Consider the following 20,108-nt stretch of genomic DNA (forward strand, 5'->3'; position numbering starts at 1 on the left):
CCTGCTTCGTTACATCACCTCTCTGTGCCTCAGTTTTCCCGTTTGTAAAAGGAAGATAATAATTCTGACCTCCTTTGTAAAGTGCTTTCAGATCTACTTATTAAAAGAGGTAGGTGGTGGTGTTATTTTGACTCATACAGTAATTATATAGAGCTTTGATTTCAATGAAAGTTACGAATGTAAATGTCTTTGAGGATCTAAGTCATGGTCCTTGTTCTGTGCCCCCTCGTCCTTCCCCCAAACATACTGTATCACCCAATCCTCTTTGAGGAAACCCTACGAAACCAAGCTAACCAGCATTGTTGGAGCATCAAAGATTAGGGTTAGCTAGCTGATCAGAATCAGATTTCTATCCCTTGCAAAGAAATGCATTCCTGAGCCTTCTCACTGGGAAGGGAAGTGGGAGTAGCCAACCATGTCCACCCCCTACCTCGCTCCCCCCTTACTCCTGCATTCCTATGGGCGTGGCTTGCACTAACCTTCCACTGTCATTACTATAATTATCAAAGTGATTGGGAGGCAAGGACTGCAGCAGTGATTCAGCTGGCTAGCTCATATCCTTGACAGAGACTGTGTTAATATAAGAGCAAGGCTCTTGGAGCGTGGGCCAGTCTGCAGGAATTTTCCCTCACAAGGTGACTCATTGGTTTTGTTCTCCCTTCCCTGAGGGCCATGTTATCCAGGGGTGGCTTGCGTTTGCCAGCTTTAGTCAATCCCAGCAGCCTGTGGATCCTCTCCCCTACCAAGGATGGCCAGGTCCCTGGCTACCGCAGGGTTTACACAGCTGCTGGCGAGGTGTACCCTCCTTCCCTCCAAGGGAAGGTGGCCCGGTCCTTCAGCGAGCTCCCAGGCAACTGGAGAACAGGCTGGCTTAACCTCTTTCACTTCTGGCAGGAGGGTGGCTTCCACAACGTCCACAACATCATGATCCACAAGTTCCAGAAGTTTGGACCCATTTACAGGTAAGAAGCTGTGAGGCAGGCCCCACTTGGGCAGCAACAGCTCTCCTTCTGCTCTGCACATCCCTGCTAAGGGCAGCTCAGCAGCATAAAAGAAAATATGGGGATCAGGTGTGTATAGGTAGGGTGTTGAGGTACCACAGTCTAGTGGGTTGGGCAATAGAGCAGGAGCCTGGAAATTTGGGTTCTCAGTGCCGTATGGGACAATCTTATCCATCTGCCCCTCCATTTAGATCCACTTTTACCTCTGTCCCCAGGGACCCAACTCAGTAGTATAAACTGAGGGGCAGTGTGGTCTAGTGGATAAGGCTGGGAGTGAGGCGACCTGGGCTCTAGTGCCAGATCTGGAACTGACTTGCTGCATGACAGTGGGCAAGTCACTGGCCTCTTTGTGCCTCAGTTTCTCAACCTACCCTTTGGCTATTGAGATGGTAAGGTCTTTGGTGCAGGCCCTCCGTCCCCACCACACACAGTGCCTAGCACAGAGGGACCCTGATTTCAGTGACTGGAACACTAATAGTCTAGCAGGGTCAGGTCTGAAAGATCCTTCAGTGTCTGGTCTGGGCCAGATTTAGGGGTGACAGGAAGTCTCAGCTGGTGGCTTAACCAGAAGGCCACCCTTCCTCTTTATGTAGGTTTGTACATCTAGGAGCTCAGACGCCATGGGGATGGGCAGTAATACAAAACCCCAGTGTGTGAACATGTAACATCACACAGTGTAATTTTACTCTGTCATTGCAGCACATGCCCAACTCAACCAACAGTTAATATAACAGGGCAAGAGGCCCTGGATTTACCCTTCTATCTGCAAATCAAAATAGTTGTAGCGTGTAACTGTACTGAGAAAGCCAACATGGGATCGAAGTGGCCATTTACATTGTTTGATACATTTTCATTGTTGCTCTGATCACACTCCCTTGGCTGGCAGAATCTTTAGGACTCTATTATCAACAGCAAACTTCTCTCCAAACTGTACTTAGTACAAGGCTATGGGCCAGATTCTCAGCTAGCAAAAGTCAGGGGATTTCTACAGGTTGCATTGGAGCTGTGTCCATTTACACCAGCTGAGGTGCTGGCTTTATATTTTTCATCTCAATGTTTTGCTTCCACCAGTAGCTCTCTAGCCCAGGGTTATTTTAGGCATGAGAAAATCTCATGGGCCCAAATTCACCCCTAGACTTAGTCTTAGGGATTTGACCCACTACCTTGTATAGCTGTTACACAGCTGGGGCTAGTTTAGTCTGCATGGGCCTGATCCTGAAGCCCTTATTCTTTATTTGTGCTCAGTTCCCTTTGGAAGCAATAGGTGTTTTGCCTGGGTAACTAGAGTCTGATCTTGGGTGGTGTTGATCTCCGGCAATTCCCATTGGTTTGGAGTTGCAGGTGTTGGCAGCTCCCAGGATGTCCTTAGGAAGGACATTTAGGGGGAGGCCCTATGGAACAAGGCTGTGGGATGTGGCTGTGATGTAGTTTAGATTGTGGCTGGGTGTTCAAGGGGAGCTGCTCCTTGCACTTAGGCCCTGTGGACAGCCACAGCTAATTCTTGCATGATCCGTGTGAAAGGCTAGTGGCACACACCATGCCAGCCTTCCCAAAGAGGTTGTTGTGGGACAAATGGATGGTGCAACCATGGCTCTGTGCCAGTTAGAGCAGCTGAGCCAGTATGAAGGGGTGGAGGGGAAATAGATGCTGCCTTCTTGAAACAGGTGACAAAGCTTCCACATCAGTGCGCCAGGGGGAATTCTGGCTGAGTTCTGACAGCTGCACAGCCCTTTTGTCCCACGCAGACTCAGGCTGTGGCTCCAAAGCCACAATGCAGCCTGCTCAAATTCTTCACTGTGTGCACCGGGCAGACAGGAAGAGTGAGTTTTTCCCATGTGATCGCCCCTTGATCACACTAAGAGTTACAGACCCAGAGCAGCTGCACCACTAAACCCAAGAGGTAGCCCAGGATGTTAAGGCACATTCATAGATTAAGCTTCACTGTCTCCCTATGAGGTAGGTAACTTATTACCCCTGCTTTACAGGTGGGAAAACTGAGGCATAGGGAGGTTAAGGCCAGCATTTTCAAAAGTGGGTACTTTTTTCGAAGGTGTTGAAACTTGATATCAAGGCTTCATGCAAGGCTGCCAGGTAATTGATACTTTGGATTGGTGCAAGTGCCCCTAAAATATGGTTCTGGGCAATTCATTGTCTTCAGGCAGAAGAGGAAGGGTGGTTCAGTAGTTAGGGTTTTAGCCTGGGATGCTGGAGACCTGTGTTCCTGCTCAACTACAGACTTCACATGTGACCATGGGCAACTCACTTAGGCCCAGATTTGTAAAGGTACTTAGGTATTGCTGCACTCAGTGTTGTAGCAACCTAATTTATTTAGGAGCCTAAATCTCATTTGCATAATGGATTTATACCCTTAGGAGCCAAATTCCCATTGAAAGCCAATCGGATTTAGAATCCTAGGTGCCTAAATCACTTTTGAGTGAGATTTAGGCTCCTCAACGAGTTAGGTGTTGCAAGACTGAGAACACCGATGCCTAAGTATCTGTCAAAATCTGGCCATTAGTTTCTCTACACCTTAGTATACCACTTGTGAAATGGAAATAACATTTCCCTTCCTCACAGAGTTGTTAGGACAAATACTTCAAAGCCCATGGCGGGCTCAGATTCCATGGTAATGGCGACCAGCTGTGTTTTAGGTAGAATCATTATCAGCAAGATATTGGTAACAGGAAGGTAGTTCAGAGAACAGCAGCAAAGGGGTTGAGTGAGGAAGATAAAATTAGCTAAATATGTGCAGTTTAGCTTGGCAAACAGCGAGGAGGGTGCTATGACAGGGTATGATATTAAGAAAGGAAATAAAATCAACTGACCAAAATTCCTGAGTGTAAGACTAACGAAAACTCTCCCAATGGGAACATAACATAAGAACATAAGAAAGGCCGTACCGGGTCAGACCAAAGGTCCATCTAGCCCAGTATCCTGTCTACCGACAGTGGCCAATGCCAGGTGCCCCAGAGGGAGTGAACCTAACAGGTAATGATCAAGTGATCTCTCTCCTGCCATCCATCTCCATCCTCTGACAGACAGAGGCTAGGGACACCATTCCTTACCCGTCCTGGCTAATAGCCATTAATGGACTTAACCACCATGAATTTATCCAGTTCTCTTTTAAACTCTGTTATAGTCCTAGCCTTCACAACCTTCTCAGGTAAGGAGTTCCACAAGTTGACTGTGCGCTGCGTGAAGAAGAACTTCCTTTTATTTGTTTTAAACCTGCTGCCTATTAATTTCATTTGGTGACCTCTAGTTCTTGTATTATCGGAATAAGTAAATAATACTTATTTACTTATTCCCAGTAAGTACAAGAACTAAGGAACAGCTTGGGGCTACCCCTGTATTGGACGGGAAATCATAGCTCATTCAATCTAACTCATTTCCATGTCTAATTCCTGTGATGGCCCCTTTTGTCCAAGGACTGGGAGCAAAATCAACAAACATTAAACTAAACAAGCCTCACAATACCCATAGGAGAGAGGGAAATATTATTGTTGTTCTGATTTTACAGAAGGGTAAACAGAGGCAGGGGAAGGGGGCATGACTTGGATTCAGAGAGGGAGTCAATAACAGAAGCCAGTTCTCCAGGATGCCAATCCCATACACTAATCACTAAACAAATGCAGAAGTATTAAAAACAGAAGGGAAGAGACCTCTTGGGTCACTGAGCAGGGGCGGCTCGAGGCACCAGAGCACCAAACGCGTGCCTGCGGCGGCAAGCCGCGGGGGGCAGTTTCCATGAGGGCGGCAGTCAGGCAGCCTTTGGCGGCATGCCTGCAAGAGGTCCGTCGGTCCCACGGTTTCTGCGGCAATTTGGTGGCGGGTACGCCGAAGGCGCGGGACTGGCGGACCTCCCACAGGCATGCCGCCAAAGGCTGCCTGACTGCTGTGCTTGGGGAGGCAAAATACATATTGCTGCCCCTGTCACTGAGTGCAGTCTCCAGTCATAATCCCATATAGATTATGAAGCACTGGTTAAGGGCTGGTCCAAAGCCCTTTGGAGTCAGAATGGCCAAGTGATTTTTGGAACATATGTCTTATTGGGAGTCAATGGGATTTGCTGAAAAGCCCATCCTCTGAATTTCAAGTATGGGAGGTTATGTGTGTTATTTATGTCATAAGAGTTTTGATAGTGGCCTATTTTCACATACAACATATACCCAGCGGCAACTGCAATGGGCATGTTTTAGACATTTCAAGTTAATTAAATACATAATTCAGAAGACAGGGCTTGATCCAGAGTTCATTGGTGTCAGTGGAAAGACTTCTCCAAACTTTGGATCAGGCCCATAGTTTTGATCAGCAGCCAGACTTTTAGGTGTGTATCGATGCTGAACAGAGACTCTGGCCCTTGTAAATTTCCCCATTTGCTACTCATGGGGTACCAGTTACAACTCCTGCCCCACTCAGCATTTATCAGGGTCAGCAAGGGAAGTTTTCTTCAGGGCTCTTTGCTTGTGGGAGTGTCCTGATCCCTTGTCAAATTTCACAGGGAGAAACTCGGCCTCTACCAGAGTGTGAATATCATTAACCCTGAAGATGCTGCTACTCTCTTTAAATCAGAGGGCAACTATCCAGAGAGGTTCATGGTGCCACCTTGGGTGGCCTACCGTGACTTCCGCAACAAGCCATATGGAGTGCTTCTCAAGTAAGTAAGGTCTATAAAAGGGTATGCTGGGGAGTGAAGTTCCCTTTCTAATGACAAAGGTAGCTGGGCTCACCTTTATGTAGTAATCTAGGAAGGGAGGAGATGTAGCATGATGTGAGAAGAGGAGCATTGTCATAGTGATGCCTCTGAATTTGGAGCATCAGCTGGGGAGAGAAGTGGGTTGGCACCTAATTCTTAGGAAACTGTCTGAGGCTCAGGTGGGTCAGGTAGGTTTACCAGTAGTAGATAGTCAGGTCTGGTCTCTTAACTGGAGCACATGCCAACCTGCCCATCCTGGAAACCCTCCTTGATCCCTAGCTTACACTCCCCATGCAACTTGTTTCCCTTCTGCTAGGACCCGTGTGACTGTCAGGTCAGGACTGTGGCCTGGAACATGTGACTCTAGGTCTGGGAAGGAATTCACATGGGAACAGACCAGCCAGGGCATTGCAGCTGGATAGGAAGCAGTGGGTGCCACTCAGGGAAAATCAGTCTGTGTTGCTTAGTGGGCGAGATGAGGAGGGTTGCAGAGGTGGGTAGGGGCTGGGTGTAGGGGGGAAGAATGGGTTTATACTGTGCCCTGCCCTGAAAGGCGGGACATATCAGGGAACACAGCGATGTGAGTGATCGTCCTTTGATTTTCCCAGGAAGGGAGAGGCCTGGCGCTCCGACCGCCTCATTCTGAATAAAGAGGTCCTGTCCCTGCAGGTGATTGACTGCTTTGTGCCCCTGTTGAATGAGGTGGGCGAGGACTTTGTCAAGAGGGTCCGAGTCCAGATCGAGAAGAGTGGCCTGGGGAGGTGGACGGCCGACCTCACCAATGAGCTATTCCGCTTCGCCCTGGAGTGTGAGTGGGCTGGGCTGGCATGCTGCAGCTGCCTGTGGGCGTCCATTTGCTCAGTGGGGGCACCTGGGGCTGGGGGAAGCAGAGAAAAGCTCCTGCTGAGCTCAGTCAGTTTGCACTAGTGCTTAAATCCAGCCACCCAGACATGACACTGATTCCTGTGACTTTGCAAATGGCCCCTTATCATTAGAAGGGGTTGAACCATACCTATAGGGTCTGAACGCCCTTAGGAGGTGGAAAATCCACCCTTTCTGCTTAGGAAAATCTGTTTGGATGAGCACCTAAGTGACCTTCAGCAGAACCTCTTCAGCTTGAAACAAACCCCATGGGTTAGAATCTGTAAGTGTCTAACCTTATGCCTCAGACTGCAATGCGAGGTTCTGCAAGGATCATCCAGAACCTCTCTGCCCATCATGTCTGAGTGTCTTGTGGATGAAATATATTTATAGGACCACATCCACAGCTGGTTTAAGTCACCACAGCTCCACTGAAGTCAATGGAAACACATCAATTTACACCAGCTGGCCCCTGAACTGTGTCTCTGACTACTCATGGCACTTCCTCCAAGAATACAGTTGATGGCTCCAGAGTCCTGGCCAAATTTCAGCTGGAGTCATCGTGCCTCACCAAACCCTCTCTGCAGCCACAGCTACATGTAGTGCTCTTTCTTCGTGTCCTGAACTGTTGTGCAGTGTCGGCTGACCCTGAAATACTGCCATTTCACCACAGAGGTGGCTGCATTTCAGTCCTAGACACTGCGTTTTATATATATAACGACAAATATGTTAGTGCTAGAATAAAGATGGGTAGAAATGACCCCTCTCTGGAGTGAAGAGCTTGGAATGATGTTGGATAAGAGATACTATATCTTACATGCAATAGAACTACATAAAAAAGAACATTAAGGTTGTAAAGCCAAGCTTTTGGAAGCTAGGAAACGCCAGATTTACAGTTGCCTGTGTATCCTTAATAGACAGCACTACCAGCCCTACATATAAACATACTGTGCAATGGAGGTGCCTGTGGCCAATGGCCTCCGATCACCCCAGAGTGACATTTTTGGTGATGTTGGAAGTTTTGGGTTCTAACCCTAACCCTTGCCCCTGCAGCCGTGTGCAACGTCCTGTATGGAGCACGCCTCGGGCTCCTGCAGGATTTAATTGACCCCGAGGCACAGAAGTTCATCGATGCCGTGACCCTGATGTTCCACACCACCTCACCCATGCTCTACATCCCACCCAGCCTGCTCTGCAGGATCAACTCTAAGACCTGGCGGGACCATGTGGAGTCCTGGGATGTGATTTTCAGGCATGGTGAGAGCTCATGTGCACTGCTGCATAGATCTCACCTATCTTAGAGTAAGGTTGGTGGCTAGAGCAGGAGAGTTCATGCTGTCATGTGGAAGGCCCCAGAGTCAGTATCATACTGCCATAGATGAGAAGTTGTTGGAGCATCATGCAGGGAAAAGGATGGATTTGCACAGAAAATAGCTCTTGCTCATAGGAAGGGATGATTCTGGCAAGATACTTGCTCCTTGCTATACTGAGGGCTCTGATATGTTGCCAGGGTCTCTTAGATGGAAGGCAGCAGGGATAGCGCTGCTGGAGGAGCTGGTGGGGTTTTCTGTGGTGCAGGAGGGATCACTCAAGTGGCTTCAGTTGGGGAATTATAGGAAAGATACGAAGTGTCAGGAAAGTGCAGGATTCTCCATAGTGTCCTTGGGTACCAGATTCTAGCCAGGGCTGGCCAGTCTGGGAAAGCCCAATGAGCTGTCCCATGGAAAAGCCACACAGTTTTTGGCTGGGGCTGGTGAGATCCTTTGACTTAAGAGATGCCATTAAAAAGCCACTCAGTGACAGCACCTTAGCATCCTCAGGAGACTCAGGGACCAGGGGCTCAGAAGTGGGGTGGGGTGGCATGGGGAGTGGGAGGAGGGCTGGGCCCTTATAGATGCTGAATTTACTGCTTTGCTTTTTCTCCCTATCTCCCTCCCCCTTTCCCCAGCTGACAAGTGCATTCAGAACATCTACCGAGAGCTCCGGCTGGACCGGAAAAGCACCAAGGAATATACTGGGATCCTGTCCAGCCTCTTAGTACAGGACAAACTGCCCATCGATGACATCAAGGCCAACGTGACAGAGATGATGGCGGGCGGGGTGGACACAGTAAGGATGAGCCTTGGGGATTGGGGAGAGTGCCATTGTTGTGGTGGTGATTGTGACAGGATCCCCCCTGGGATGCAGCCTCAGACTGTGGGACCGCTGTTCCCCCTTAACTCTCTCCAGCCTGGGCTGTATCTCACAATGCCTTGCTTGTGACCAGCAGCAACCTCTCCAGGTGCTATTATTACTCAGCACAACTACATGTGGAGACCCCACACCCAGCTAGATTGCATGAATGCACCCAGAGCCGCTCATGAATCACACAGAGAAAGGCACCAGAGCCAAAGGGCACCAGAGCCAAAACTCAAGATGAGCAGTGCAAATTTATTAATTGGTTCACCACTTTAACAATGGAAAGTGGATATACACTAGCCTTTGTACCCTGAGCAGATTTGCCCCACACTTCATACAAACTCACTGGTAAAGATAACCAGTAAAACAAATTTATTGACTATAAATGATGGATTTTAAGTGATATTAAGTGATAGGCAAAAAGTCAGAGTTATTTACCAGAAGAAATAAAATATAAGCATGCAGTCTAAACTCTCAACCCTATTAGATTGGACAACATCTAGATTAAGCAGTTTATCTCACCCCACTGGATATTGCAGTCCTTAATATACAGGTTTGTTCCTTAAACCTGGGCCAATCTCCCCTGTTGGAGTCTTGTCTTCTTCTCCGTGTCTTGTGTGCTTGCAGCATAGGTGGGGGCGGAGAAGGGCCCAGTATGTGTCCACTCTGTCTGTTTTATACTCTCAGTCCATGTGCCTGGAAAACACAAGTCCAGGTATGTCTGGGGGGCATTGCTGAGTCTCCAGGCAAAGTTGAGCAATCCCCCTGATGTGGCCTCATGCAGGTGAGTCATTGCATTGTAGCTCCCTTGCTGAACAATGGCTGTTGATAGGCTGTTTCACACCCCACCTGGGTGTTGGTTACTCTTCTTGCTGTTGCCTCTGGGGAGCTATCTGTCTGATTCCCCAATTTACAGCATGTTTCAGTGACAACCATACAATACAATTCTCGTAACCTCACATGCATTAATGATGCACATATATGGATAGAGAAATGACTTTCAGCAGATCGTAACTTTTCCCCGAGGCCTTATATAAGGCGTGCTTTATATGTAATATCACAATTATATACAGATGAGGAATATGGAGTTAGAGGCTCATATTTAAATGTGTGCTAACTTTGATATTAATGGAAAATATGCACACATGATAAATGTACTTTAAAAGTGTCATGACTGTTTTTAAGCAGTATGGATTTGTGGAAATATTCCACAATGAAGTGAAATAGAGGCACAGTTATAGAATGCTACATAAATGTCAGCACTCATCCTCTTGTGGAGAATTAATCTTACAGGCAAGATTATCCTTAACTTTGAAGAAACTTTGAAACAGGGTGCTCTCTCAAGGTACAGAACGTGCCAGCAATATTGCAATATCTGTGGTAATTGCTGTGTACTAGAAGGTTTAGGGGAGAGAATTCATTATCACCTTGGACCTGGCATTTCACTAAGGAGCAATGGTGGAACCTCAACATAGTTCCCTGTTTGCATATCCTGGCTCTGGCTCCCCTCTGATGGCGTAAGTGCCCCCAAATGACTTTTACACACTGCTCCTCAAAGGAGGATGCTCATGGTGGAGTACACAAGGCAGAGAATGGCAAATGTTGAGAGCTTGGAACTGGAGTTCTGGCACCTGGGTGCCTCACTCCCATAGGCTCTTCTAAAAGTCCCAGCCTGTAACGCTTCATCAACACAGGGGCTCTTCTCTGAGCATCTCAAGGTGCTTCATTAAAGCCACACAACCAGGCCCCCTTGTCAGAAAGGGAAACTGAGGCACAGAGCGGCGACATGGCATGCATGGGTCACCCAGAGAGCAACATCCCTAGGGTCAGAACCCAGCTGGTGTTGAGTTCTAGGAGGTTCCCCTGTGCCTTGCTCTAGACCCCCATGACTATCCTCTGTGCCCTGCTCTAGACCTCCATGACCCTCCAGTGGGCCATGTTCGAACTGGCTCGCACTCCAGTGGTGCAGGAGCAGCTGCGGGAGGAGATCTTTGCGGCCAGACAGGCAGCACAGGGCGATATGCTGAAGATGTTGAAAGCCATCCGGCTGCTCAAAGCTGTCATCAAGGAAACGCTCAGGTAAGAAGTTTTCCTTTTCAAGATAGTGTAATCAGTTCCTGACCCCCACCACTTTCTACCCAGATGTGGGTCCACAGATGCCTGCCTTCTCTCTATGGGAGTTCAGCCTGGTACTTAGGTACTTATACAACCCTCAGCACTACAGAATCTGAGCATTGGAGCTGGAGTTATTTACCATTGAAGAAAAATGAGTGTCTCCCTTGAATGACAGATTTCATTGCACCGTGACCCCCTTCTGACAACAAAAATTACTACATGACCCCACAACTGGGGACCAAAGACTGGCCAGAGCAGGGCGGGGCCAAAGCTGAAGCCCAAGGGCTTCTGCTCTGGGTGGCGGGCATGTAACCTTAGCCATGGGTGGTGGGGCTTGGGCTTCGGCCCTGGGTGGTGGGGTTTGGGCTTGGGCCCTGGGCCCCAGGAAGTTTAACACTAGCCTTGATGACCCCATTAAAATGGGGTTGTGACCCACTTGGGGGTCCTGACCCACAGTTTGAGAACCCCTGTATTAGAAGATAACAGCTCACTACCTACTTACCTATGGAGCTATCAGGGGCGGCTCCAGGCACTAGTGCACCAAATGCCTTTGCAGACTGACAAATAGGCCCATGCTGCAAAGTGTCATGTACCCCTTGTACACGGGAGGTTGCAAGGCTGCTACTTGCAGGTCAGACTTCTGTACCAGATTTGGCCTGGCTACAGAGAGATCCAATATATGTGTTCTTTTTAAAATACCTTAGAACACGGCTAGGTTTGCTGTTACTAGTTCTGGTAAGGGATGTTAGGCACTGTGCTGCCAGCAGTTGAAAATTATAATACAGTTTTAGACTAGAACCATAGAATCATAGGACTGGAAGGGACCTTGAGAGTTTATATGGTCCAGTCCCCTGCACTTATCCCATAAGATACCATGAGTAAGAATATCACTAAACTGGTTCTCTCTGTGTGTGAGCAGCTTCCTCGACTCCTCCATGACCCACTCTGCCCTTGCATAGGAGACGCATGGCACATCCGCTGCTTTGAAGACCTGTGCCTGTGGATCAAAGGGAGGGGGCATTTTGTCTGGTCTCTTTTTGCAAGCTTTCCTACTGCTTCCTCGTATTTCAGAATCTTTAATATCAAGCACTCAAGAAACTTTGAAAAAATAGCACCATTGATAATTGATTCCAACATTGACAACCCCAGGAAATCAGTTGAATTATTTTGTCTGTCTAATATTGCCCTCATCGATCTCCCATGACAGAGAGATAGGTGGCACAAGGATGGGGATTAATAATAAACTTCATGGGTCTGCAAGAGATGTGCTCAAGAGTTCTGAGCACATTATGTGTAAACACAAAGCCAAGAAAACCTAGACAGCTTTGGAAGAGATCCTTCAGGACTGCCGATTGCTGCCATAATAACAGTGTGTTCCCATCTGCCACTGACACCAGATCTAACCTTGGGAAATGGCAGACTAAACTAATAAAGCCCTGCACGTGCAGGAGCAAAGCTACTCAAAGATTGCAGTGCTTGCTTCAGAGAGGAAAGTTCTGAATCAATTTAAAAGGCTAGGAGTCCAGCTCTGCAGGCAGGACAATGGGAGAAGGGGAACCTGTCCAAAGAGAATTCTCATCTGGGCCAGCACTGGGACTGGCGCATGCTGGGACTTAGACTCCCTCCCATTGCAGACACTAAACTGCTCATGCCAGGGAGGGTGCTAGGCTGCTAGATGTGCATTACTTAAAGAGCCAGATCTTCAGCTGTGGCAAATCAGCATCAGTTCATTGACTTAATTGGAGTTATTTAGATTTACCCCAGCTGAAGATCTAGCCCCAAGCTTCTGCTTCTCCCTGCTGGTGGCCAGGTGGACATTAAACACCTTATAGCAAAAAACACAAATTCAACAGGGAAGAGCTCTGGTTTCATGGCCATCATCTCCACCCTCTCAATGAAACAGCTTCTCATACCCAAGGCTACATGAGATATTGCTGTGCATATAATGACTGCTAGATTGGCAGAGATGTTGATCTTGGGGCAGAGACTGTTTTTTTTTATTCTCTGTACAGCACCTGTACAGTGAGTAGACCATGCCTGGAGGTGGCTCTGCAATAATATAAATAATAATGAATGATTTTTCTAACACATTCATGTGTCAAGTGCTTTGGGCCTGATTTTGATCATTTACACCAGTGGAATTGCATAGACAGACCATCAAGTGACTCCTGATTTACCTCAGGAGCAGAATTGGTCCACTAGAGGATATCAGGAAATGTATTTAGGCTCTTAAACTGGCATTGTGGGTTCAGTCAAACAGAGACATTGACAAACATGAGGTTAGAGGAGAATGGCTCAGAAGATGGGAGAACTGGCATGTAAGACCCATGGAAAAAGCTTGAGAGAATTGGACACATCCTTTGTGGGAAACTGTATCACAGTGATGCATGGCGGCTGTATGCATGGGGTAGCATGGAAAAGACCGTGATCATGCAATCAAGGAGGACAGGACAACACATCTTAAATTGCAGCTGGGACAGTTTAGGCTAAATATTAGGGATAGTGTTATAGGACCAGTTTGGTGATAGCACAAATTGTCACTGGTATCACTTACCATGGAGTGATTCAAGACTAGATCTTACCCCCATCTGGCAGAATTGGCTTTAGGCATCATGTGTCTTATAGCACTGGGAATTTTCCCCAGTTCTAGCAATAACTGTTCAGCCACCAGTGTTTGGATTGGTGGACCCTGCTGGAAACCAGGGTCAATCATGCTTCAATGCAAGGAAATGGGCTAGATGACTTGCTAGCGCTCCCATCCCATTGAAGCAATATGCTGGTTTGATCAGCTACCCAGCCAGCATGCTGTGCACAATGGAAACTGTCTTAAGCAATGTGACAGGGCCATAGCTGGGCTCCCACCAAACCACTACTGAGTTCCCAGGCAGGTGCACAAAGTAAAAGGGGTTTTTGGCTGTCACTCCTTTCAGGCAGGGTTCCACACACAGCAGCAACAGGCAAGTCACATGGAGCACATTCCCTGTCAAGCCGACCTACCCTTCTCTGGGGCTTCTGGCCCCAAGTCAGACTTTCCTCATAGAGTAAGACCTGGGAAGCTGCTCTCCGTTCCAGCCAGACTCTACGGAAGCTGGGCTCTCCCATTTTAACACCTCCTGATACAAGGGCTGTGGATTAATCACACTTAACTCATGTGACTAACTAAAAAAAAATGTAATCCTGATTAATCGCAGTTTTAATCACACTGTTAAACAATAAAATACCAATTGAAATTTATTAAATATTTGTGGATGTTTTTCTACATTTTCAAATATATTGATTTCAGTTACAAGATAGAATACAAAGTGTACAGTGCTCACTTTATTTATTATTTTTATTACAAATATTTGCAGTGTAAAAATGATAAACTAAAGAAATTGTATTTTTCAATTCACCTCATACAAGTACTGTAGTGCAATCTCTTTATCGAGGAAGTGCAACTTAGAAATGTAGATTTTTTTTGTTACACAACTGCAACCCAAAAACAAAACAATGTAAAACTTTAGAGCCACTCAGTCCTACTTCTTTTTCAGCCAATCGCTAAGACAAACAAGTTTGTTTATATTTATGGGAGATAATGCTGTCCGCTTCTTATTTATGTCATCTGAAAGTGAGAACAGGCACTTTTGTAGCCAGCATTGCAAGATATTTACGTGTCAGATATGCTAAACATTCGTATGCTTCAGCCACCATTCCAGAGGACATGCTTCCATGCTGATGACGCTCGTTAAAAAATAATGCGTTAATTTAAATTTGTGACTGAACTCCTTAGGGGATAATTGTATGTCTCCTGCTCTGTTTTACCCACATTCTGCCATATATTTCATATTATAGAAGTCTCGGATGACATCCCAGCACATGTTGTTCATTTTAAGAACACTTTCACTGCAGATTTGACAAAACAAAAAGAACATACCGATGTGAGATTTCTCAAGATAGATACAATACTTGACCCAAGGTTTAAGAATCTGAAGTGCCTTCCAAAATCTGAGAGGGACGAGGAGTGGAGCATGCTTTCAGAAGTCTTAAAAGAGCAACACTCTGATGCGGAAACTACAGAACCCGAACCACCAAAAAAGAAAGATCAACCTTCTGCTGGTGGCATCTGATTCAGATGATGAAAATGAACATGCATCGGTCCGCACTGTTCTGGATTGTTATTGAGCAGAACCCATCATCAGCATGGACGCATGTCCTCTGGAATTATGATTGAAGCATGAAGGGACATATGAATCTTCAGCGCATCTGGCACATAAATATCTTGCCACACTGGCTAGAACAGTGCCATGCGACTCACTTTCAGGTGACACTGTAAACAAGAAGCAGGTGGTATTCTCTCCCACAAATATAAACAAACTTATTTGTCTGAGCCAGTGGCTCTCAACCTTTCCAGACTACTGTACCCCTTTCAGGAGTCTGATTTGTCTTGCATACCCCCAAGGTTCACCTCACTTAAGAACTACTTGCTTACAAAATCAGACACAAAAATACAAGTGTCACAGCACAGTTACTGAAAATTGCTTACTTTCTGATTTTTACCATATAATTATAAATCAATTGGAATATAAATACTGTACTTACATTTCAGTGTATAGTATATCGAGCAGTATAAACAAGTCATTGTATGAAATTTTAGTTTGTACTGACTTCACTAGTGATTTTTATGTAGCCTGTAGTAAAACTAGGCAAACATCTAGATGAGTTGATGTACACCCTGAAAGACCTCTGAGTACCCCCAGGTGTACATGTACCCTGGTTGAGAACCACTGGTCGGAATGATTGGCTGAACTACAAGAAGGACTGAGTAGACTTGTAGGCTCTAAAGTTTTATATTGTTTTATTTTTGAATGCAGTTTTTTTGTACATAATTTTACATTTGTAAGTTCAACTTTCATGATAAAAAGATTGCACTACAGTTCTTGTAATGGGGGAATTGAAAAATACAATTTCTTTTGGTTTTTACAGTGCAAATATTTCTAATAAAAAATAAACTGAACACAGTACACTTAGTATTCTGTGTTGTAATTGAAATCAATATATTTGAAAATATAGAAAACATAAAAACATATTTAAATGGTATTCTATTATTGTTTAACAGTGCGATTAATCATGCGACTAACCATGATTATTTTTTAATTGCGTGATTAATTGCAATTAATTTTTTTAATCGCTTGACAGCCCTCCCTGACACCTATTGCAGGTGTAGCAGGTCAGGGTTTATTAAGCCCACAGCAGCTTGTTAACCTTCTCCTGGACAATGGAGGGTTTGTATACCCTGTCACAAGCAATAGCTCGATGGCCTGATTTAACAGAGGTAGGTCCTCTATCAAAGTGGGAGCAGAATGACATGGGGAATCTTTGGGCTGAGCTCTTATTTCTAAGGGGGATGACTGGTCTCATGCACATCCCTGATTGTATACTCTGCCCATTGAGACAATATCAGCTGTAAATGAGTGATGAGTAAATACCACCCTGATGTGTCCTCCTCCTCCTGCAGGCTCCATCCAGTGGCAGTGACCCTACAGAGATACACAACACAGGAGATTATTCTCCAGGACTATTTCATCCCTGCCAAGGTGAGCTTCCCACCGGGGCAGGGCCAGATGGAAGGAGGGGAACAGGCACCTGTGGAACTTTGGCTTTGTCTCCACTAGATGTCTTAACATTTCCCACTGTTGCTGCTTTTGGTGCCTCTCCAATGGTGGTGGCCAGCGTGGGAGCACAGCTATAGGCTGCAGGGCTGGCCCACAACACATTGGCACCTGAGGTGGGGAGCTCAAATGACGCCCCCATGCCCCCTAGCTTGGGCCAAAACTTTGAAAGGTCTCAGTTCTACCTTTTTCCTGTTCTACTCCTCTCATGGTACTGCTCTGTTACCTACCCCAATAAAGGAGAACTAAAAACTTAAAATGCCTTGTTCAAAAATTTTAAGTAACACTTAACTTTCAAACGCCTGAACAGCAAATTTAACTTTTCTTGTCTGCATAGTAAACACTGGCATTTTTATCTGTATGAATAATCAAAGTGGTGTTTTCCGTGCCTTCGTGGTTGCAAAGCTTTGAACTGCTTCCTGAAGGTCCACAGTCTGGGCCAGCTCATGCTCTATTGAGATGGTTGCAAGGCCGACCAGCCTCTCCTGTGTCATTGTGGAGCGTAGATGTGTTTTTTATTAACTTCAGCTTGGAGAAGCTGCGTTCTCCACTGGCAACTGTTAAAGGAAGTGTTAGAAGTATGCACAGAGCAACAAAAGCATTTGGAAAGAGGGTGGTCATCTTATTTGTGCACATATATTCCAGAACAGCCTTTGGAGTTGATCCTGCTGAATGTATCTTGAAAGGGCTTTCAGTTCATCACCTAAATCACTCGCATCAATATTGCGCATGTCATCATGTGTCTCTAGTGTCCTGCATTTCTGGTGTAGGTCTTCTTCAGGTATAGTGAGGAGTTTTGGAATATCATACAACATCCCAAATATACTGCTGTGTTCCTTGAGCTGCATGAAACGTTCTTTCACTGACTGTATTGCACAATCTAGCACCTGGTTAAAGAATTCAACTTTGAATTGTTGTTTGGGGTCTCTTATGGGATTATCCCGTGCCTCGTAATCAAAATGTCTTTTTCTTCGGTGACTCTTGTATTCTTGAATGGGTGGGAAAATATCTTTAGTGTGAAGTTCCTCTGTCAACTTCTGTGCAGTCTTCAGAATGTTTTGAAATCCCTCATCTGACCAGTAAGACTGTAGGTATGACTTTGCTTTGTCCAGTTGTTCCATTGCTCCAGATATATCAAGGTCAACACCTTGGAGTCTCCTGCTTACAACATTTATTTCAAATAGAATGTCATGCCACAATGTCAAGCCGCACAGAAATGTGAAGTTATGTATGTTTCTGGTGATTCCATTTCCCTCTGCCACTCTTCTCCCATGAACAGTTCCTGTCATATCCTCCATAATGGCAACTATGGAATCATCTATCTTCCCAATTTAGTGTTTGATAGGCTTTATCACCTCCACTTGACTTTCCCATCGTGTGGCACTCAGTGGTTTCAGTGTCAGAAAGGATGTTCCCAGATGTTGCTTCAAAATTTGTCATCGTTGAGTTGATGCAGAGAAAAATACATAGATGCTTTGAATTACATTAAAAAATTCAGCAGCCTTACTAGAAGCTGATGCTGCATCACTGACCACCAAGTCCAATGAATGAGAACTGCATGGGACAAAAAAAGCTTGAGGGTATGGGTACGTCTATACTTACCGCCGGGTCCGGTGGTAAGCAATCGATCTTCTGGGTTCGATTTATCGCGTCTTGTCCCAGATCAATCCCGGAAGTGCTCGCCGTCGACGCCAGTACTCCTGCTCCACAAGAGGAGTATGCGGAGTTGACGGGGGAGCCTGCCTGCCGCGTCTGGACCCGCGGTAAGTTCGAACTAAGGTACTTCGACTTCAGCTACGTTATTCATGTAGCTGAAGTTGCGTATCTTAGTTCGAAGTGGGGGGTTAGTGTGGACCAGGCCTTTAACTCTCGGATTCGTGTCTGCACTCCTCTGTTCTTTCCTCTCATGTTGGCACCATTATCATAGCCCTGACCTCTCATGTCAGCTATCGCAATTCCCATATCTTCCAGCTCTTTAAGAAGCACTTTTGTCATACCAGCTCCTGTAGTATCATCAATGTCAATAAATTCTAGAAAATGCTCTCTGACAGTCACCATTGCAGGGACATTTTCACTAGGTTCCATTGTTGTTACAAAATGCACCATTAAAGTAATTTGTTCCATATGGCTGATGTCAGGTGTGCAGTCCAGAATAACAGAGTAATATCTTGCTGACTTCAGATCTGCCACAATCTTCTGTTTGACTTTTGTTGTCAGTAACTGTTTAATCTCATTTTGAATTGTTTTTCCAAGGTAGTGGTGTGTGTACATTTCTTGGGTGGTGACTCTTCTTAGATGCTCCTGGAGTACAGCATCAAACTCAGCCATCAGCTCCACAGTTTTAAGGAATTTTCCATTGTTTGACACACACAGCTGATCTGAAGTGCTAGATTTTGGGTAGCAAGCATTCTCACAATGGCAATGAGCCTTTTCAGACCATTTTTGCCAGTAAAGATGCAAATCCGATGCAATCTTCTCTTGATGCTGATCATCTATGGTGGCCTTTAACCTTAGTTTCATCACAAGCTCTTTCCACCTATGGAATGTTCTCTGGTGATTTGCTGCCTTCCCATGGCATGCCAGATTTCTAGCCAGATTTTTCTAGTCCTTTGTTCCTGTAGAACCCAATGTGGCTGGAACATTAGACTAGAAGAGTTTGTAACAAAAACAGTATGCAGCATTCTGGGTTTTTGAGTACATAAGCCATGGCCTCTCCAATTTGTCACCATTGGGGATTTCACGCCAGTAATGTATTGGATGGAAACTTCTATTTTCATTGTCTTTGGGGAACATGAAGTTGTTCACTTACTGTGGCCTATGCAGTACAAGGAAGTCCCTCAGGCTACTGCTCAAGTGGGTCCATAGTCCTGGATCATCTAGACTTAAGGAACTAAACTCAGCAGCAGCAATTTCTTGCACCTCCACCACATTCTTCTCTGATCTACACTTTTCTTCAGGAATGTGCATGGTTACATCCATTTGAGATGCAGATATGGATGCTGCAGTAGCTGCCAGGTCACCTGCACTCTGACTAACTGGAAGATCAGGCATCTCCTCACCACTCACATCCTCACTGGGGCCGGAAGGCTCACTGTGAACATTTGTGTCTATGTATCTCAGGAGAGCTCCTTCCTGCTTAGATAGAAAAGCTTCCTTTGCTTTCTTTCTTTTTCTGAATGCTGCCCCAGAGGGGCGTTTTCTTCTTTCACTCAGTTTTTCTGTGCCATCTATAGTGGCTTTCAACACTGAATTGAAGGGGACAAATAAGAAGGCTGGTAGCAGTAGGGTTACCATATTTAAAAAATAAAAAAAGAGGACACTCCACGGGCCCTGGCCCCACCCCTTTCCCACCCCCGGCCCCGCCCCAACTCCACCCCTACTCTGCCCATTCCCCCAAAGTCCCCGCCCTAACTCCCCCTCCTCCCTCCCAGTCATGCGAAAAGGGCTGCCCAAGAGCTACCGGCTTCACGGTTTGCCGGGCAGCTGCCAGACCCTGCGCCCCCGGCTGGTGCTTCCCCAGCACAGCTGGAGCCCGGGAGGGGAAGAGCCCAGCCAGGGGCGCAGGGTCTGGAGGCTGCCTGGCAAACCTGTGAAGCCAGTAGCGCTCGG

The 20,108-nt window shown here is 46.2% G+C and overlaps 1 protein-coding gene across 3 annotated transcripts in view; it reads left to right on the top strand.

Moving 5' to 3' along the window:
* Window positions 1-516: 516 nt before the first annotated feature.
* LOC117884392 (cholesterol side-chain cleavage enzyme, mitochondrial) overlaps window positions 517-20,108 on the top strand; it is a 29,315-nt gene continuing 9,723 nt past the window's right edge. For 2 of the 3 annotated variants that reach the window (XM_034784762.1, XM_034784759.1), the window contains exons 1-7: window positions 517-962; window positions 5,503-5,658; window positions 6,306-6,505; window positions 7,612-7,815; window positions 8,507-8,667; window positions 10,649-10,815; window positions 16,346-16,424. In XM_034784762.1, the coding sequence (XP_034640653.1) occupies window positions 673-962; window positions 5,503-5,658; window positions 6,306-6,505; window positions 7,612-7,815; window positions 8,507-8,667; window positions 10,649-10,815; window positions 16,346-16,424 (1,257 nt within the window). In that variant the 5' untranslated portion in view covers window positions 517-672. The remainder of the gene's footprint in view (window positions 963-5,502; window positions 5,659-6,305; window positions 6,506-7,611; window positions 7,816-8,506; window positions 8,668-10,648; window positions 10,816-16,345; window positions 16,425-20,108) is intronic. The other variant, XM_034784763.1, reaches the window with a different exon arrangement.

Source organism: Trachemys scripta, chromosome 10, assembly GCF_013100865.1.
Source record: "Trachemys scripta elegans isolate TJP31775 chromosome 10, CAS_Tse_1.0, whole genome shotgun sequence".
Taxonomy (NCBI): Eukaryota; Metazoa; Chordata; order Testudines; family Emydidae; genus Trachemys; species Trachemys scripta.